The sequence below is a fragment of the Nyctereutes procyonoides genome, unplaced genomic scaffold (genome assembly GCF_905146905.1).
Source record: "Nyctereutes procyonoides isolate TBG_1078 unplaced genomic scaffold, NYPRO_anot_genome, whole genome shotgun sequence".
Lineage (NCBI taxonomy): Eukaryota > Metazoa > Chordata > Mammalia > Carnivora > Canidae > Nyctereutes > Nyctereutes procyonoides.
Genome location: NW_026575031.1, coordinates 8,179,606 through 8,197,621, shown reverse-complemented (window position 1 = coordinate 8,197,621; position 18,016 = coordinate 8,179,606). Strand labels below are relative to the sequence as shown.

General features: G+C 43.7%; 2 protein-coding genes and 1 non-coding gene across 3 annotated transcripts; all 3 read right to left on the bottom strand.

Moving 5' to 3' along the window:
* Window positions 1-4,173: 4,173 nt before the first annotated feature.
* Window positions 4,174-4,472, bottom strand: LOC129504265 (60S ribosomal protein L37-like). The gene has a single exon (XM_055316887.1). It carries the CDS (start codon window positions 4,465-4,467, stop codon window positions 4,174-4,176), a length of 294 nt encoding a protein of 97 aa, XP_055172862.1. The 5' UTR covers window positions 4,468-4,472.
* A 7,097-nt stretch (window positions 4,473-11,569) lies between these two features.
* On the bottom strand, window positions 11,570-13,209 carry LOC129504115 (NADH dehydrogenase [ubiquinone] 1 alpha subcomplex subunit 11-like). The gene is made up of 2 exons (XM_055316622.1): window positions 13,169-13,209; window positions 11,570-11,885 (listed from the first exon to the last, which is right to left on the bottom strand). The coding sequence occupies exons 1-2, from the start codon at window positions 13,207-13,209 to the stop codon at window positions 11,633-11,635; spliced, it is 294 nt and encodes a 97-aa protein (XP_055172597.1). The 3' UTR covers window positions 11,570-11,632.
* LOC129504280 (U6 spliceosomal RNA) lies at window positions 11,872-11,975 on the bottom strand. Its single transcript, XR_008663321.1, has one exon. It is a non-coding gene; the product is annotated as a U6 spliceosomal RNA (small nuclear RNA).
* Window positions 13,210-18,016: the final 4,807 nt, after the last annotated feature.

The window sequence follows — 18,016 nt, the reverse complement described above, 5'->3', positions numbered from 1 at the left end:
TTAGAGTGATTTCACTACAATTATATGGAAAGCTACTCCATCGTTGCTACTCCATCGTTTATTTCTGTAGAAGTTTCATGTTCATGACCCTAACACACATATACACACACTCAGAATTTACATGGAGTCCAGATGTTCTGGGCCCAAGCAGACTTACTCTAAATGGGTATGCAGAGTCTGAATCCGTAGCTCTTGGGGAATTTGGCCCTAGAATGAATACCTGCTTACCTGAATGGAGAGCAAAGCTGTGAGTTGTAAAGATGCAAGGTGGACCATTGTCCTAGAGCCAAAAACAAGGCCAACTGAGAAGAGAGACTTCATGTCAACCCCAGTGATCCACTAGTGGTTCAAAGTTCTCATTAACATTTCTTGCTGACTTGGGAGATAGTGAAATTCTGAAAACATACCAATAGCACCCTTCTTGACGATCAGAATGAGGGATTGGAAGCTTGTGTGTAAGGAAACCAACTTGGTCCTAATTGCAATACTTGTGTTGTAATTTGCGATATGCAAAACATTTTATGAGGGCTGATCTGATCTTTGCAGCATTCTAGTGAAAAGGCCAGAGAAAGTGTTCTTGAGTCGAGAGTGTCCACAAAAGAGGACACAAAGCAGAATGAGTGGAAAAATTCAAGAAAGAAAGAGATAAAGTGAACTGTCTTCAGAGAGCTATTGACATCTCCACCTTGGTGATACAGGGGACCCTCTGCCTATATGGGGGTACAAGAGTGCAGCAAAGAAAGCCTCTTGGTTTGGCTAATCTCCCCAGTTCTGAACTCCCAGGCATTTTGCAGAAGAAACCCGGGAAGTTAGCCCATAGCTCTTTCCAGAGCTGGGGACCATGGAAACACTGGGCTTTATCATTGATTAGAACTGCAAGCTTCCTTCCTTATTTCCTAAGCATATTTCATGGGTCACTATAAAATGTTACCCCGGAATTCAGATTAATATTGTTATGAGCAGAACTCTGCCCTTCTGCCTTTCCCTCCCGCCCTCACATTCCCAATTTTTTTGTGCTTCCGCTGCTGTTGCTGTTTGCCTTTTTTTCCTCCCTCAGCATCACTCACTTCCGCTCCCTCTTCTGCATGAGTCTTTCTCTCCCCACTCCTCCTCCTCACTGTTTTCCTCCTGTGCTCCTGGAGGAACCAAACAGCTCCACTGTAAGGACTCAGAAACCCAAGGAAGAGCCTGTGGCTCACTGACCTGGTGAGTGGAAGACATCACAGGATAGCACACTGATATCCTAAGGCCAATCAACCTGGGTTGGGCTGGAGTTCCCCTACTGTCCTATTGGCAGCAACTCCAGGGAGTCCAGATGGTTCTAGAAAAATCTCTGGTCCTGTGATAGAAAGGCAGGATTAGTTTTAAACCCCCAGAAACGTAGAATTGGAATCAGGTTGAATCTGGGACCCCCTGACAGATTGAACATAACCTAAATCTACAGGGTGTCCAATGTGGCCTCACTCAAGGGTCAGGAGACCCCAGGATAATGCTGGTGGGAGGAAAGTCAGTGCTGGAACCGAAGACTGGGAGGGACATAGGCCACTTCTGGATGGTAGGAATGGGAAAAGCCCCGAAACTTCCTGTCAGAAAGGAATACGGTTCAGGATAAGTTCCTCTACTCCCAGGGACCTCAGGAAGAGACCGTGCTGGGCTGAACACATCTTCTGCATACTTCTACTCTTGCTTGGTGCCAAATTGCTGTCCTGAGGCCATTACAACAGAGATGAGCACATGCACACATCTCCTTGTAGAGAAAGATGCCCTTTCTGGCATTGGGAACCAATTATATTCTCATTTAGCATTTATTTTAAAGTATTATAAAAGGTAACACTGTGGCCTTATGGAGTCCATTTTCCACTTCCTCACCCCAACCGAGTGGTTGCAGCTAAAAAAAGGGATTGCAGCAGTGAATGGCCAGGACTGAGGGCCATGAGCCCCACCTGAGTCGTGTGAATCACCAGCCTTGAGGTTGGAACAGAGGAACTGCCAGAACAGCTTAGACAAGAGAATCTAAAAGACAAACAGGGAGAAGGCTTTTTTCTTTAACCCAACTAAAAATGACAGTAGAAGTATCTGGGATCCCTAAAGGCAAACAACATGGTCAGGCCATGGGCAAATAGCAATTATCCTGACACCAGTACCTTCTAGAGCAAATAAACTGCAGTCGGGATTAGAATAATCCAGTAGAGAGATCTGATTCTTCATCCATGAAATGACTCTAAGAATTTGGCTGGAGAACATGGTAGAGACAGAACAATCTCAGAATCACAGAGCTAAGAAGGAACCTAAAGATCATCAAGAGTGCTTTTTATTTACAGGACTAGGATATACTGGGGTAGAAGGGCTACAGACAGGGTATTTCAAGTCAGAGAGGTTACAGGGGTCAGTAAAGGAAGTCGTGATCCTGACAACCCCAGCAAAAGGCAAAGCAAGCTTCTGGCTTCTGCAAGATTAGGAACCTGAAGTCAAGGCAATCCATTCACTGAAGATCTAGAAAAGGAAGGGTGCCTGGGTGGCTCAGTCAGTTAAGTGTCTGCCTTCTGCTCAGGTTATGATCCCAGGGTCCTGGAATCAAGCCACACATCAGGCTTCCTGCTCAGCTGGGAGACTGCTTCTCCCTCTCGCTCTGCCTAGTGTTTCCCCCTTCTTGTGAGCTCGCTCTCTCACTCTCTCTCTCTGTGTCTTATTTGACAGGTATTAATATTTAATAATATCTTTTTTTAAAAATCCAGATAAGGGGCACCTGGATGGCTCAGTTGGATAAGCATCCAACTCTTGAACTCAGCTCAGGTCTTGATCTGGGGGTCTTGGGTTCAAGTCCCATATTGGGCTCCATGCTGGGCACTCACAGCTGGGTCAGTCTTCCTGGGGCTTTTGTGTGCTCAGGGAAAGCTCTGGCCATGGAGAAAGGCCAACAGTTTGAACATAGATAAGAGCTAGAACAAGATCTAAATGAGAATAGGCTCTCTCTCTCTCTCTTTCTCTCTCAGACCTTTTTTATTTTATTTTATTTTATTTTATTTTATTTTATTTTATTTTATTTTATTTTATTTTTTGGATCAGACCTTTTTTAATTCAGAATAATCCTCTCTGTGTATTCCTATGTGTATACTTCTGCCTTTTGACCATATAGCATTTGCTTTAAAATAATAATTCTGGGACACCTGGGTGGCTCAGTGGTTAAGCGGCCCCTCGGCCCAGGGCGTGATCCTGGAGTCCTGGGATCAAGTCCCATGTCGGGCTCCCTGCTTCTCCCTCTGCCTGTGTCTCTGCTTCTCTCTCTTTGTGTCTCTCATGAATAAATAAATAAAAAAAAATAAAAATAAAAAAACAATGATTCTCAAGGGGGTAGAGGGTGAGGAGAAGGCAGAGCAGATTCCTTGGGTAGACCAGAAATTAACAGGTAGTGGGCATTCACAGTTTATAAGATTACTCAGCTGACTGTGATATGTTCCTCCCTCCACCTCTTTGAGAACCACCGCACAAGAAGTCACCGAGAGAAGAAAAGAAAGAAAGCTGCTTTGTGGGGGGTCAGTGTGCCTTCTGTTGGCCCACTCAGAGCGGTAGCAAAGGGAATGTAGTTTAAATTTATGATCATATCAATGGTGCATCCAATCTGGAATTATCTCAAACTCTTTTTTCATGCTGCTGTAACAGAATATCATAGACAGTGTGCACCATAAACAACAGAAATTTATTTCTCACAGTTTTAGAGGCTGAGGGTCCATGGTCAAGGCACCAACAGATTTAGTGTCTGGTGAGCACTCACTTCCCGGTTCATAGAGAGTCATCTTCTTACTGTGTTCTCATATGCTGGAAGGATCAAGGGAGCTCCCTGGAGTCCCTTTTATAGGCACACTAATTCCATTTATAAGGGTTCCAGCCTCATGACCAAATCACTTCCCAAAGGTTGTGAATTACATTTCAACATAGGAATTTTGAGGAAATACGATCACCCTTTCAATCAATCTCAAAACCATTTTAGCATCATCCCCAGGAATTCCATGTTATTTGAGATATGGGTACCTTACAGGGAGATAGTATGATCCAAACTAAATTTTCTCTCCTCTAAAATTAGAAGGATTTGTTGTTGTTGTTGATTTTGTTTTGTTTTGTTTTGTTTTTACTTTTTAAAACCAGAACGTTTATTTTGACTAATCGTTGAAATCCTTAAGATAAATTGGATGCTGCAACAGCTGCCCTCTTGGGCTTAGGTGTCATTCCTTCACGGCATCCATGCCTGAATCTGCGGTACACAATTTTTAGGTGCCTCATTCGACCGGTCCCAGTGGTATTCCGTCTTTTAGCCTTGGCACTCCAGTTATACTTTCTCTTCCGCTTGGCAGGGTAGCCACAGTTGCCGCAGGTGGACTTCTGAAGGTGGTAGGCCTTAGAGCCACAGCGGAGGCACAACGTGTGCGTCTTATAGCGACGCTTTCCGAACGACGACGTCCCCTTCATCATCTTGTTTCCGCGGCAGACCCCCTAGAAGGATTATTATATTTTTTTTAAAAAAAAGTAGTAGATTTGTCCTTGATTCATTAGTTCAGGTAGCCAACAAGTATTTGTTCAAGACTCTACTAGTTCTCTATTTCTGCTACAACAAATCACCAGAAATTTAGTGGTTTAAAACAACATACTTTTGGGGCACCTGGCTGGATCAGTCAGTAGAGTGTGTGACCCTTGATCTCAGGGTTGTGAGTTTGAGCCCCACAATGGGTATGGAAATTACCTTAAAATAAATAAATGAATAAACTCTAAAATAAAATACCACTTTCATTATCTACAGTTCTGGAGGTCAGAAGTCCAGACTGCGTCTCACTGAGGCCAAAGTCAACGTCTTGGCAGTGCAACTTTCTTGGAGGCTCCAGCAGGGAGTCTGGTTCCTGGTATTTTCCAGTTTCTAAAGGCTGCCCACATTGCTTTGCTCATGGCCCCTTCCATCTTCCAAGCCATGTATAGCAAAGTCAGAGTACTTTTCACATCATTTCTGATTTTCCCTCTTCTGCCTCCCTCTTCTACTCCCACAGATTCTCTTATAATCCAGAATAATATGCCCATATCCAGGTAGTTGATTAGCAAACGTAATTCCATTTGCAACCTTAATTCCCCTTTGGCACGCTACCTAACATATTCACTGGTTCCTTGAGATTAACAAGTTGGCATTTTGGGAGCCATTGTCTTGCCTACTACAAAGACTCTGACAGCCTGGGTAATATTCCAGGGAATGCTCCAGAGAGTAGTACTTCTGAGTAGGACTAGTAAGTGGCAGTCGAAGTGTTTAGTTTGTTATTGTATGTAAATTATACCTTAATAGCTTGACATTTAAGGCCCTCCATAATGCTTATAAGGGTTATGGGTACTATCTATTAAGAGTTTACTGTGTCTTTATATACATTATCAACAATTATACTCATTAAACTCTCTGAGGCAGGGGATACTCTATTCCCTTTCTATAGATGAAACTAAGGCTCAGAAAGGTGAAATGAACTGTCTAGGCTCACACCTCTAGTCATTGGCGGAGGCGGGACTGGAACTAAATCTGTGTGAACTCTACAACCTGTGCTCTAACTTCCAGCGTCTTCCTGTAGTACACCCTCCACACTCCACCAAGGCAGCCTGTGCTCCAGGTACCAGGATGGTGTCCCCAAACTGCCATGTCCACTCTCACAACCACATCTCTAAGTGACCTGTTCTAAAGCCACTACTTCTGAGGAGCCTTCCTGTCCCCCTCTCTCACAAATCCTTGCTTCTTCCTGGGGGCTCACAGCTCTACAGATCACTTTCAAGAGAGCAGTTGTCTGTGTGTTTTATGGTGGTATGTTATGGGTCACCTTCTTTCACTGGATTCTTATCTTTCCAAGTATGGGAGTCTTTCTTTTTCTTTCTTTCCTTTTTTTTTTTTTTTTAAGATTTTATTTATTTATTTATTTATGAGACACAGAGAGAGAGGCAGAGACACAGGCAGAGGGAGAAACACGCCCCATGCAGGGAGCCCAACGTGGACCCGATCCCAGGTCTCCAGGATCATGCCTTGGGCTGGAGGCTGCGCTAAACTGCTGAGCCACCCAGGCTGCCCTGTGGGAGCCTTTCTTATTTGGTTTTGTGCCCTCTCAGGGCCTTGTCAGTTTGTTGTGTATTGTTCATTCAAAACTGCTTTTTGAGATATTTTGAGTCATGGTGGCTCTGTGAGTTCACTCCTTTGCTACTCCCTCTGCTGTAAATACATAGCAGGGATATAGATAAAACACAAAAAGAAAATACCAAAATGATAGTGCTGAGTTCAAACATGAGATTATAATCTCTGTGGCCCTGAACTAAATAGAAACATAAAGTCATGAGCAGGACTGAAGCCTCCAGGGCTGTGAGGATCCTCTTAGAGATGCAGGGGAAGCAGCCAGGCACATTACATGACAAAAAGTACTTTAGTCTAGGTCACGAACTATATAGTCAGGCTCAGTGATTAAAGCCAGGGCTGGGGGCAATTCTCCACCCAAGGGAAAAGACTGACAAACATAGCTGTTAAAAGTGTTCAGAGATGTAATCTATTTTGTTCATGAAGGAAATTTGTGTAAATAATAAAAAATTTAGGGTTGGATGATAATAAATGCAATATTTGGAAAACCTAGTGGAGTAAGGGAAAACTACCACGGCAGCAAAATGCACCTGGGACAGCATACCAAAGGCTCATGGATAAGAGCTCCACAAACCTGGGTAGCAAGACATTCGTCTGAATCCACAAATTCAAGCTGGCAAGAATAAACCCTGTCAGCTACAAGACTTGTGTGGGATCAGAATCTGTGCAGAGGGAAGCAAAGGGAAGGAACTCGGCTTTTGAGTACTCTGAAAGCAGGCATACCCCCAATTGGCAACTCTTAGTGGAAGCCAGGAGGGGATCCTGCAGAGTCCAGCTGGCCAGTGAGGGCAAAAGGACCATAAAGAAGCAAAAAAGTCTCAGTGATGGAGTAGACTGGGTCCTATAAACTCTCAGTCCTATAAACAAAGCTCCTTCCAAAGCACTTCAGCTCTTCAATGAGGACAAACTGCTGGGAATGAAATCCCAGGGGTAGGGATAAGTAGGAGGAAGGTCCAAGTAAAAGTAAGGGAAGGAAAAAAAAAGTAAGGGAGGGAAGCAGAAGAGACAAATTTCAGAAAATATAAGGCAAATATAAGGCTGACTTGGGGGTCGATCCCATGACCCTGAGATCATGACCTGAGTTGAAATCAAGAATCAGATGCTCAACCAACTGGGCCACTCAGGTATATATATATATATATATATATATATATATATATATATATATATATATAAAGATTTTAGTTATTCATTCATGACAGACACAGAGAGAGAAAGAGAGAGGCAAAGAGAGAAGAAGGCTCCATGCGGGGAACCCGACATGGGACTCGATCCCCGGTCTCCAGGATCACACCCCAGGCCAAAGACAGCACTAAACCGCTGGGCCACCGGGGCTGCCCTGGCACCTCTAAATATTTTTAAAGCCACTATGTGACTACAACCAAAAAGGGATCTCTACTCTAGAACTTGGAACTGTGTATTGAAAGAGTGTGACATGTATCTGGGTGAATGGATCCAGAATGGTAAATAAGTGTTCTATTGAAACTACTAGACTTGAAAGAAAAATAAATGGTTATTGGCATCCAGGCAAAAAAAAAGACCAAGGGGGAAAAATATTATAATTTTTGTTAGTTAACACTTTATCCAGAAAGTAATAGAGTAACATATTTAAGACAAAGACAGAAAATGTGAACCACAGATTCCATATCCAACCAAACTGAGCTTCCAGTAGAAAGGCTACAGAGAAACTGTTAAGAATACTGCAAACACTCAGAGACTGCTATTCTCATGGGTTCTTTCTGAGAAATCAACCAAAGAAAGACCAGAGAGACACAGACATAAAGACTGGCAGCTAGAATCTAGTCGCATGAGTAACCCAGCTTTGACCACACCTAAGAGGTCAGCACCTTAGGAAAATGTGGGCCAACAAGATGGAAGGAATCTGGGTCTCTGAATCAGCAGCTGAAACAGAGCTGCCCACAAACCTTAGAAGACTATTCACCTCCAGACAGTAGGATGAGAGTGAAAGAAATTACTATTTTGTTTGAGCCTATATTTATATTTATATTTTATTTATTTATTCGTGAGACACAGAGAGAAAGGCAGAGACACAGGCAGAGGGAGAAGCAGACCACCTGTGGGGAGCCCGATGCAGGACTTGATCCCCCGGACCCCGGGATCACGACCTGAGCCAAAGGCAGACCCTCAACCACTGAGCCACCCAGGTACCCTGAGCCATTATATTTTGTAATCTCTTTGTTATATAAATTTACCCTATAATCTAAAATGTAGAAATTGGTACATGGAAGTGGGGTTACTACAACAAAAATCTAAAATACGGGTTTTGATTTATTGGTAAGGCAGGCCATGACAAACAGATTTTGAAAGCTAGATATTTGGTGATACATCAAATTTTGGAAAAATTCTTCCCTGTAAAGACTTGGAAGACAGACCTATGGAACTTTTAGCTCCAGGGGAAATGCCTGGAAAAAGCTGTAATGTTAGCCAATACTGCTCTTTCACCTGCCAAGTCAGCTCCCTGCCACGGGCATTTGCCTGCCTCCAGAAGCCCATGCTTTGATGTACTTTCCATTAGTGGGAATGGCTGAGGCCACAAAGGCCAATCAGGTAGAAAGTCCCAGTTTGGAACCAGGTCCCACAGGGGTTTAGGTGACCAGAAATGCCTCCCTCAGAATTTTCTAAATTCCCCTCTGATACCTGGGATTGGCCAGGACCAACAGCACCATCTAGGGAGTGTGCCTGAGCCCAGACTGGCCCTGGCTGGCCCTGGGATGTATTTCTCCCCTTCAGAGCTCTCTCCAAATCTCTACACCCACCCACACCCAGGCTATAGTTATGTGGGTTTTTCAAATTGAATTGTTCTTGTTTGGTCAGTAAATGATGCTGGGATTAGATATGCATAGGAGAAAAAATGAAATTACCTTATACCATTCACAAATATAATTCCAGGTAAAAACATTGATTTGAAAAGAAAATCTTCAAAAAATTTTAAAGAATATACAAGAGGGGCACCTGTGTGGCTCAATCAGTTGGGCTACTGACTCTTGGTTTCAGCTCAGCTCATGATCTCAGAGTCATGAGATTGAGCCCCAAGTCAGGCTCTGTGCTTAGCTTGGAGTCTGCTTGGGACTCTCCCCATCTCCTTCTGTCCCTCCCCCCTGCTCTCTCTCTCTCAAATAAATAAATCTTAAAAAAAAAAAAAAGAATATATAGATAGAAGACCAACTATATGACCTTGGGGGTAGGAAATAATTTCCTGAACAAGTCACAAAAAGCTATATAAAGTAAAACATTAATACATTTGACTACATTATCATGTACAAAAAAAAAAAAAAAGACAAAGTGAAAACACAAGTTGCCAGAAGATTGTGTGCCTCATATATAGCTGATATGTGATTCGTCTAGAATATGTAAAGAATTTCTTTTTTGAAAGAGAGAAAGGGTATACACAAGCGGGTGGGAGGAGAGGGGCAGAGGGAGAGAGAATCTCAAGCAGCCTCCATGCCTAGGGCGGAGCCAACCAGGGTTCCACCTCACAACCCTGAGAAAATGACCTGAGCAAAAATAAAGTTGGACACCCAGCCCACTGAGCCACCCAGGTGCCCCAAGAATAGGTAAAGAATTTCAATAATCAGTAAGTAAAATAAAAATAGGCAGACTATAGACAAATCAAAAAAAGAAAAGCCCAGTATTCCATAAACACTTATAAAGATGCTCAGCTTCACTAATAAGTTAAGAAATATAAATTAAGACAGAAATGGGATATCAGGGGTGCCTGGGTGGCTCAGTTCATTGAGTGTCTACCTTTGACTCAGGTTATGATCCCAAGGATCTTGAAGGGAGGCCCCCGTTGGGCTCTCTACTCAGCCAGGAGTCTGCTTCTCTCTCTCCTTCTGCTTCTCCACTCAACTCATGCTCTCTCTCTCACTCTGCGCTCTTTCTCTCTCTCAAATTAATAAAATCTTTAAATTTACCAAAAAGAAAGAAAGAAAGAAAGAAAGAAAGAAAGAAAGAAAGAAAGAAGAAAGAAAAAATGGGATATCATTTCACACCCATTACTTTTTTAAAAATTAAAACATCTGACAATACTATACTATTGAGAATGTGGAGCAAAAGGAACTCTCAGTTATTACTGATGAAAATGATACTTTTACAGCCACTGTGAGAACTTAGCAATATCTAGAAGAGTTAGAGATGTATATTCCTGAAAACAAAACTGAAACTCTCTCATGTATATAAGGAGACCTAAACAAGAATGTTCATTGCAGCATTATTCAAATTACAAAAAGTAGAAACTAAAAGTCCATCAACAGGAAAATTAGGAAAATTATGGGGCAGCCCTGGTGGCGCAGCGGTTTAGCGCCTCCTGCAGCCTGGGGTGTGATCCTGGCGAACGGGAAGGAGTCCCGCATCAGGCTTCCTGCATGGAGCCTGCTTCTCCCTCTGCCTGTGCCTCTGCCTCTGTGTGTGTGTGTGTGTGTCTCTATGAATAAATTTTTAAAAAAATTATGTTGTGATCATACTATGGAGAAATAGCAATTTAAATGAATGAACTAAATCTATATATCAAAGTGGATAAGTCTTTTTTTTTTAATTTTTTTTTAATTTTTTATTTATTGATGATAGTCACATAGAATGAGAGAGAGAGAGGCAGAGACACAGGCAGAGGGAGAAGCAGGCTCCATGCACCGGGAGCCCGACGTGGGATTCGATCCCGGGTCTCCAGGATCGCGCCCTGGGCCAAAGGCAGGCGCCAAACCGCTGCGCCACCCAGGGATCCCTAAAGTGGATAAGTCTTAAAAATAAATTGATGTATTTATATTTTGTTTATGGGTATATGAGTGTAGTAAGTATAAAACACGCAGGGGAAGATAGATACCGATTTCAAATAATACATATCTGGGGAGAGAGGAGAAATAGGAATGAAATCAGGGAGGAGTCCATGGGGGCTTCAACTGCATCTATGTTTTATTTTTTCAAAAATATCAAAATGAAATATGGAGAAAGACTGAGATTTGTTTTTGTTTTTGTTTTTAAGATTTTTATTTATTTATTCATGAGAGACACAGAGAGAGAGAGAGGCAGAGACACAGGCAGAGGGAGAAGCAGGCTCCATGCAGGGAGCCCAAAGCAGGACTCAGTCCTGGGGCTCCAGGATCATGCCCTGGACCTAAGGTGGTGCTAAACCGCTGAGCCCCCCAGGCTGCCCTCAAAATATTTTTTTTTTTTAAGATTTATTTATTTATGATAGAGAGAGAGAGAGAGAGAGAGAGAGAGAGGCAGAGACACAGGAGGAGGGAGAAGCAGGCTCCACACCGGGAGCCCGACGCGGGACTCAATCCCGAGACTCCAGGATCGCACCCTAGGCCAAAGGCAGGCGCCAAACCACTGAGCCACCCAGGGATCCCCTCAAAAAAAAAAAAAAAAAAATATATATATATATATATATATATATATTTTTTTTTTAAGTATCCACATAATTTATTTTTAGTCACATGTGAGCCTTCCCGAGGAGCCGGGAGGCGGCGGGACTCACACCTTGGGCGGCGCAAACACCTTCCAGCCCTCCAGCTGGCCCATCTTGAGCAGCGCGGCCGTCATGCCCATGTACGCGCAGGCGGCGGCTCCGATCCCGTAGCTGTGAGTGCGTGCTCCCAGGGTCAGGCCTCCGGCGCAGCTCGAGAAGTAGTTCAGAGGGTCATCGGGCTTCTCTCGGACCTGGGCGCTGATGCAGGAGGTGAGGCCAAATATAGCACCGATGGCGGCTGCAGAAAAATATGGAACGCTTCACGAATTTGCGTGTCATCCTTGCGCAGGGGCCATGCTAATCTCTGTATCGTTCCAATTTTAGTATATGTGCTGCTGAAGCGAGCACTCAAAATATTTTCTAATTTAAAAAAAAAAATTCAAGATTGGGGCACCTGGCTGGCTCAGACGGTAAAGAATGTGACTCTTGATCTTAGAGCTGTAAATTCAAGCCCCATGTTGGGTGTAGAGATTACTTAAAAATAAAATCTGGGGTGCCAGGGCAGTTCAGTTGGTTAAGCATCTGACTCTTGATTTCATCAGGTCATGATCTCAGGGTTGTAGATCAAGCCCCACACAGGGCTCTAGCACTGGATATGAGGCCTGCTTGGAATTCTCACCCTCTGTCCCACCCCTCCCAACAAAACAAAACAAACCACAAAGTAAACAGTTTTGTTCACTAAGCTAAAACATACTATGGTTGAGGATTAAAAATAATAAAATTTGCAAAGGTTAGTACCTGGTATTTAGTATCTGCTTGAACAGAGGCTATTAGGAACAATGATTCTAAGTGTCATATAGTTTTTAGGTATCAAAAAAGGGGCCATGATCTGATTAAAAGAAAGAATAGCCGGGTTGGAAGAAGGCTGCCCAGTTCCAATAAAATTCGTTGTATTTCTAGAAGACACTATGGATGCACTGCAAAGCTCAGTTTCTTTCTTTCTTTTTCTTTCTTTCTTTCTTCTTTCTTGATTTTATTTATTTATTCATTAGACACGCAGAGAGAGAGGCAGAGACACAGGGAGAGAGAGAAGCAGGCTCCATTCAGGGAGCCAACGTGGGGACTCGATCTCCGGTCTCCAGGATCACACGCTGGGCAGAAGGCAGGCACCAAACCGCAGAGCCACCCAGGCGTCCCCACAGCTCAGTTTCAATGAGGTTTGACACCTTCCTCATTCGAAGTTTGCAACACAGGGTAATGTGAAATAGTGCTGGTAGAAATGCACGCTCTATCCATGTTACAATGGAAATTTTGACAAGTAACAAATGATTCTGGCCACCCCCCCCCCTTAATTTGTTTTTTTCTCAGTGGCCAGACCAAGGTCCCTCCAGGTACACTGAAGAAAGTATTTCCTAACAAGATTTTTTTAAAAGATTTTATTCATTTATTCGTGAGAGACACACACAGAGAGAACGAGAGGCGCAGAAACACAGGCAGAGGGAGAAGCAGGCTCTACGCAGGGAGCCGGACGACGCGGGACTCGATTCCGAGTCTCCAGGATCACACCCTGAGCCTAAGGCAGCGCTAAACCGCTGCGCCACCCGGGCTGCCCAGAGTTAAATGTTTTGAGGACCACATACATTTTCGTCCATTTTATATACTGACATTATACATATTTCATTTTAATAAAAGATTTCTGCTACAAAACAGTAAAAAAAAAAGAAAAAAAAACCACGAAAAATTGCTGAACTGGATTGTGTCTTTTTGGCTTCAGCAATTTGCGCCGACTCTTCAGCTCCGTTTTGCCGGGTCAGCATCTGCAGCGTCTCCAAGCGGCATCCCCACAGCTCCAGCCACCCGGCTAGGCCATGTTCCCGCCTCGCAGTGCCCCGAGGGCTCCCGCCACCCCCTCCTCGGCCCTCCTGCTGTCCGCGCTGCTCCTTAGCTCTTTCTCACAAACTCAGGTGCTTCCCTTGTTCCCCAGATGCCTCAGCTCCTAGGGCGGAAACACTGGAGCTCCCCGGTTCCTTTCCTACTCCTCGCGGCCCCGCCAAGCCTTGCGGAGAGAAACCGCCTCCGGAGGAGACCGACCTCGCACAGCTCTAGCGGGAGCCGCCGCGCGGCCCCTCCCCGCGGCCTGCGCGCCCCACCGCGGGGCTGCAGCTGCGGCCCCGCCGGCCCCGCCGACCCCGCCGCGCCGCGCACAAAGGCGCCTGTGTTCCGCCGCCCGGGCCGAGCCTTTCCCCGCCCGCCGCCGCGAGGCCGGGGCGGAGCGAGACCGCACGTGACCCTGCGAGTGGTCCGGGCCCTCGTGGGGCCGCGGAGGCGGCGCGTCGGAGGCGGCGCGTCGGGCCGCACTAGGCCGGGGCCCTGAGCCCGCCTTGTCGGAACCCGGGTGTTAGGACCCTCACCTGGCGTCTCCGCGACCCCTGCCGCGCAGTTGAGGCTAGGCCCTCGGACTTGGGGCCTTTGGGTTCTCAAGGGTCGACATGTAAAATCCCTTTCTCCCCTTTAGTGATCCACGGTTTTCCTCCACACTTCTCTGTCTTAGGGCACAAATAGCTTCTCCCTTTTGTTTTACCCCAGGGAAAAACAGTAATTTGGGGGGAAAGGTCAGAAATTGTGCCTTGCATTTACTGAAGCTTGGCTACACGCCAGGCCCTCTTAGGGGCACACTTTGTTTTAGTTAATCCTCAAAAGGATTTGTGAAATATTTTTCCCATTCTTTCCATTTTTAGAAAACTGAGGTTAGGATTTGGTGCTGAGGTGCTATGGGCATTGCAATAAATAAAACAGGCAAAATCCTGTGCTCACTCAACTTACATGGGGGAGGGGGTAGATAATTGCAACTAATTAATTACAAAAGGGGAATGAGAGCCCTGAAGATCCACCCCCCCCCCTACCCTGTGCTGAGGGATGGGACTTTATAATCAGAGTGGTATGGCCTGGCCTTGGGTTGGGAGAGGTCTGGAAGCTACACTCCAACTCTGGGGTTATTGGAAAGATATAGAACTAGGTAGATTCATGGGTTCTCCTGATTGTGCCCCTCCTTGGTGGGTGACATCATGGACAAATCACTCTGTAAAGCCTTGGGAGACCCGCATTCCTTCATTAGACTGCTGGCATGCTGTGCTCTTTGATGGTGTTCCTTAAATCTTAAGTGAACATTTCAAAAAAATCCAAGAGGGACATGTAGGAAGACTGCAGCACACATCTACCATAGTGTAGTAGTAGTGGTACTGGTGCACGGAAACGGGATACAGAGCCTAGAAATAAACCCAAATACACATGTGAACATAGTTTATGACAAAAGAAGTAATATAAATACATGGAGATGGATTATTAAAGAAGTGTTCAGAAAATATAGATCGTTCAATATACGATGTTGAGACAATTGTTAGTCACCTGGAAAAAAAAATTTGGATCCGTATCTCACTTCTCTTAGAGGACTCAAAATGAAACGCTGAAAAATAAACTTTAGAAGCACTAGAAGAAAATGCAGGTTTCTAAAAATATTCTTGGAGTACGGAAATCCTTTTAACTATGACACAAAACCTAGAAACCACACACATAAACATTCATACACAGACACATTCAAACAAACAACCACAACAAAAAACATCATCTACACCATATATCACACAGGAGTACTTTTCTTTATATAAAATGAGCACTTACAAATTAGTAACAAGGGACCGACAACTTAGTAGAAAAGGATGTGACAAACGGTTCACAGTAAAGATCAAAATGGCTCTTAAACATGAAAAGATGCCTCACTTGTAATAAGAGAAATGGAAACTGCAATTATAATGAAATACCATTCTCACCAAATAGGCAAAACTCACCCCTGGAAGGCAACTTGGCAATATTAATTTAAAACATAGATTCTTTCAGCAACTTTTAGGAATTTTTCTATGGATACATTCCTACAAGTATGGAATGAAATGCTTAAAAATTCATTGCAGCACTATTTGTATTAGCAAAGTATTAGAAACAACCTAAATGTCCATCAATAAGGAACTTGTTAAATTATGATACATTACACAGAAGAGTAGAAATACAGATGTACAGCTAGGGAAAAAATCTTCATAATATAGAGGCTCTAAAGGATGTCCTAGATATGAATTATTTCCATAAAATAGAAACAATAATGCTACTGTACAAGGTTGTTGTGGAGATTAGAGTTAAAATACCAAAAGCAGGCAGCCCAGGTGGCTCAGCGTTTTAGCGCTGCCTTCAGTCTGGGATGTGATCCTGGAGACCCGGGACTGAGTCCCATATCGGGCTCCCTGCATGGAGCCTGCTTCTCCCTCTGCCTGTGTCTCTGCCCCTCTCTCTCCCTCTGTGTCTCTCATGAAAAAATAAATAAAATCTTTTTAAAAAATGAAATACCAAAAGCACTTAGAATATCCAGAATATAACCATTAGCTATTTACTTACTGCTTTTTTTTTTTAAGATTTATAATTTTTAACCTCTACACCTAACGTGGGGCTTTAACACACAACCCTGAGGTCAACAGCTGCACGCCACACAGACTGGGCTAGCGAGGTGCCCCACACAGTGTTAATAAAAAGAGCAAAGGCACAGAACAGTTGTACAATAACCTACCACGTGTGCAAAAGAAAAAGAAGTGTATAGGTTATTGAAATTTCAAATTTCTAGGTTGCTTCTAGAAAAGAGAAACTGAGGGGCCAGCGACAAGGTAACTTATTTTCAGTCTACCTTCCTCCCCGCTCCTCACCATCTACCTTTCTAAACTTTTAAAATTTTTTTACCATGGGTATTTGACATCTTTTTGAAAGATAAATTATTTTATATTTTAAAGTAGGCTCCATACCCAGCATGGAGCCCAGCGCAAACCTTGAACTCAAGACCCTGAGATCAAGACCTCGGTTGAGATCAAGAGTCGGATGCTTAACCAACTGAGCCACACAGGCACCCCAATAAATTAATTTTTTTGAGTAGAAAAACATCAATCAGAAACACATGAAGAAAAAGTAATTAAATATTATAAGATGTAGACATGAAATAATGCTCCAATCTTTTCCATTAGAGTTATTTTGTTAGAATGATCATACACTAGAGGCACTGAATGATTTTTCAAATACTTGCTGCACCCTTTCAAATTACTGATGGAGCACAGAGCTTGCATCCCAAAGTGTGGACCAGTGCAGCAGCAGCACCTAAGAACCTGTTAGAATGCAGAATCTCAGGCCTCACCCCAGGCCTATGTAATCAGAGTCTACGTTTTAACAAGATTCTCAGGTGATTTGTCTGGAGGATCTTGCAGGTAGGAGAGGCACTGACCTAGGCACATAATAAAAAGCAAAAACATAAAACAGAGAAACACTGTTCTACTCTTGTCTCTCTTTTTTGACTGCCACTTCTCAAAATTGCTATGTTTAAATGATTCTGAAAAATATATTGCAGGATGCAAGAAAGCAGACATATCATTATCCAGCCTATATGATTCTATGTGAACTTTAAAAAGAGCTACTTTCATCCATGATGCTATAAGTAAGGATAGAGATTATCTTTGGGCAGGAGAGACAAGGCAGAGGCTAGGGCAGGGCCTAAAGGGTTGCTTCTAGAGTGCTGGTAATACTGTCTCTTGATCTGGTTCCTGGTTATTTGGATCTGTTTGTGAAAGTTTTTAAGGACTGTGCACTTCCAATTGCCGTTTTTGGGTGTGTCCCAAACTTTAAAAAAAGGTTTTCAAAAACTCCACTATTATCACCTACCTCAAATCCTTGACCATGGAGGAGCCAGGATGCTTGGGGAAGAGAGACTGAGCTGAGAAAATTATTTACATAGATTTAATTACTGGTAGGTAACTCCCACCTAACTACTTTGTCACAGACACACACAGACACACAGACACACACACACACAGAGAGACACACACACACACACTCGTAACAGAATTCCTGTACTTACTTTTTTTTTTTTGAAGCAGGCTCCATGCCCAATGTAGAGCCAATGCAGGGCTTGAACCCACGACCCCGAGATCAAGACCTGAGCTGAGATCAGGAGTCAGACACTTAACCAATAGAGTCACCCAGGAGCCTCCTGTACATTTTAAAAGGTGTCTACTACTAACTGCCTTCACCCAAAAGATAACACGACCATGACAGCTGCTTCAGGATGCTCTCTGGAATGGTAGGGGGAGAAAGAGCACAGGCTCTACTCTCTGGCTTAGTGGGTTTCAAGTCTGAATTGACCATTCATTAGCTACATAACCTTGGACAAGTTACCTACCCTTCATTTCTGTCCTACCAGAGGATGATAATTATATTCCCATCTTATAGGAGTACTCTCTGTATTATGTGAGATAATATATATGAAGTGCTTGGCACAGTGCCTGACACATAATAGGAGCCCATTAATGATAGACAATTATTTGAGAGTAAATCTCTTCTCAATCAGTAATTCCCAGACACTACCTTGC

Excerpts from the sequence above, each read along its gene's own strand:
- LOC129504265 (XM_055316887.1), bottom strand. The coding sequence starts at position 4,467 with ATGATGAAGGGGACGTCGTCGTTCGGAAAGCGTCGCTATAAGACGCAC.
- LOC129504115 (XM_055316622.1), bottom strand. The coding sequence starts at position 13,209 with ATGTATGTGGTCCTCAAAACATTTAACTCTGGGCAGCCCGG. Across the intron at positions 11,886-13,168 it reads TTTAACTCTGGGCAGCCCGG|CGTTCCATATTTTTCTGCAG; the intron begins GTGGCGCAGCGG and ends AAATTCGTGAAG.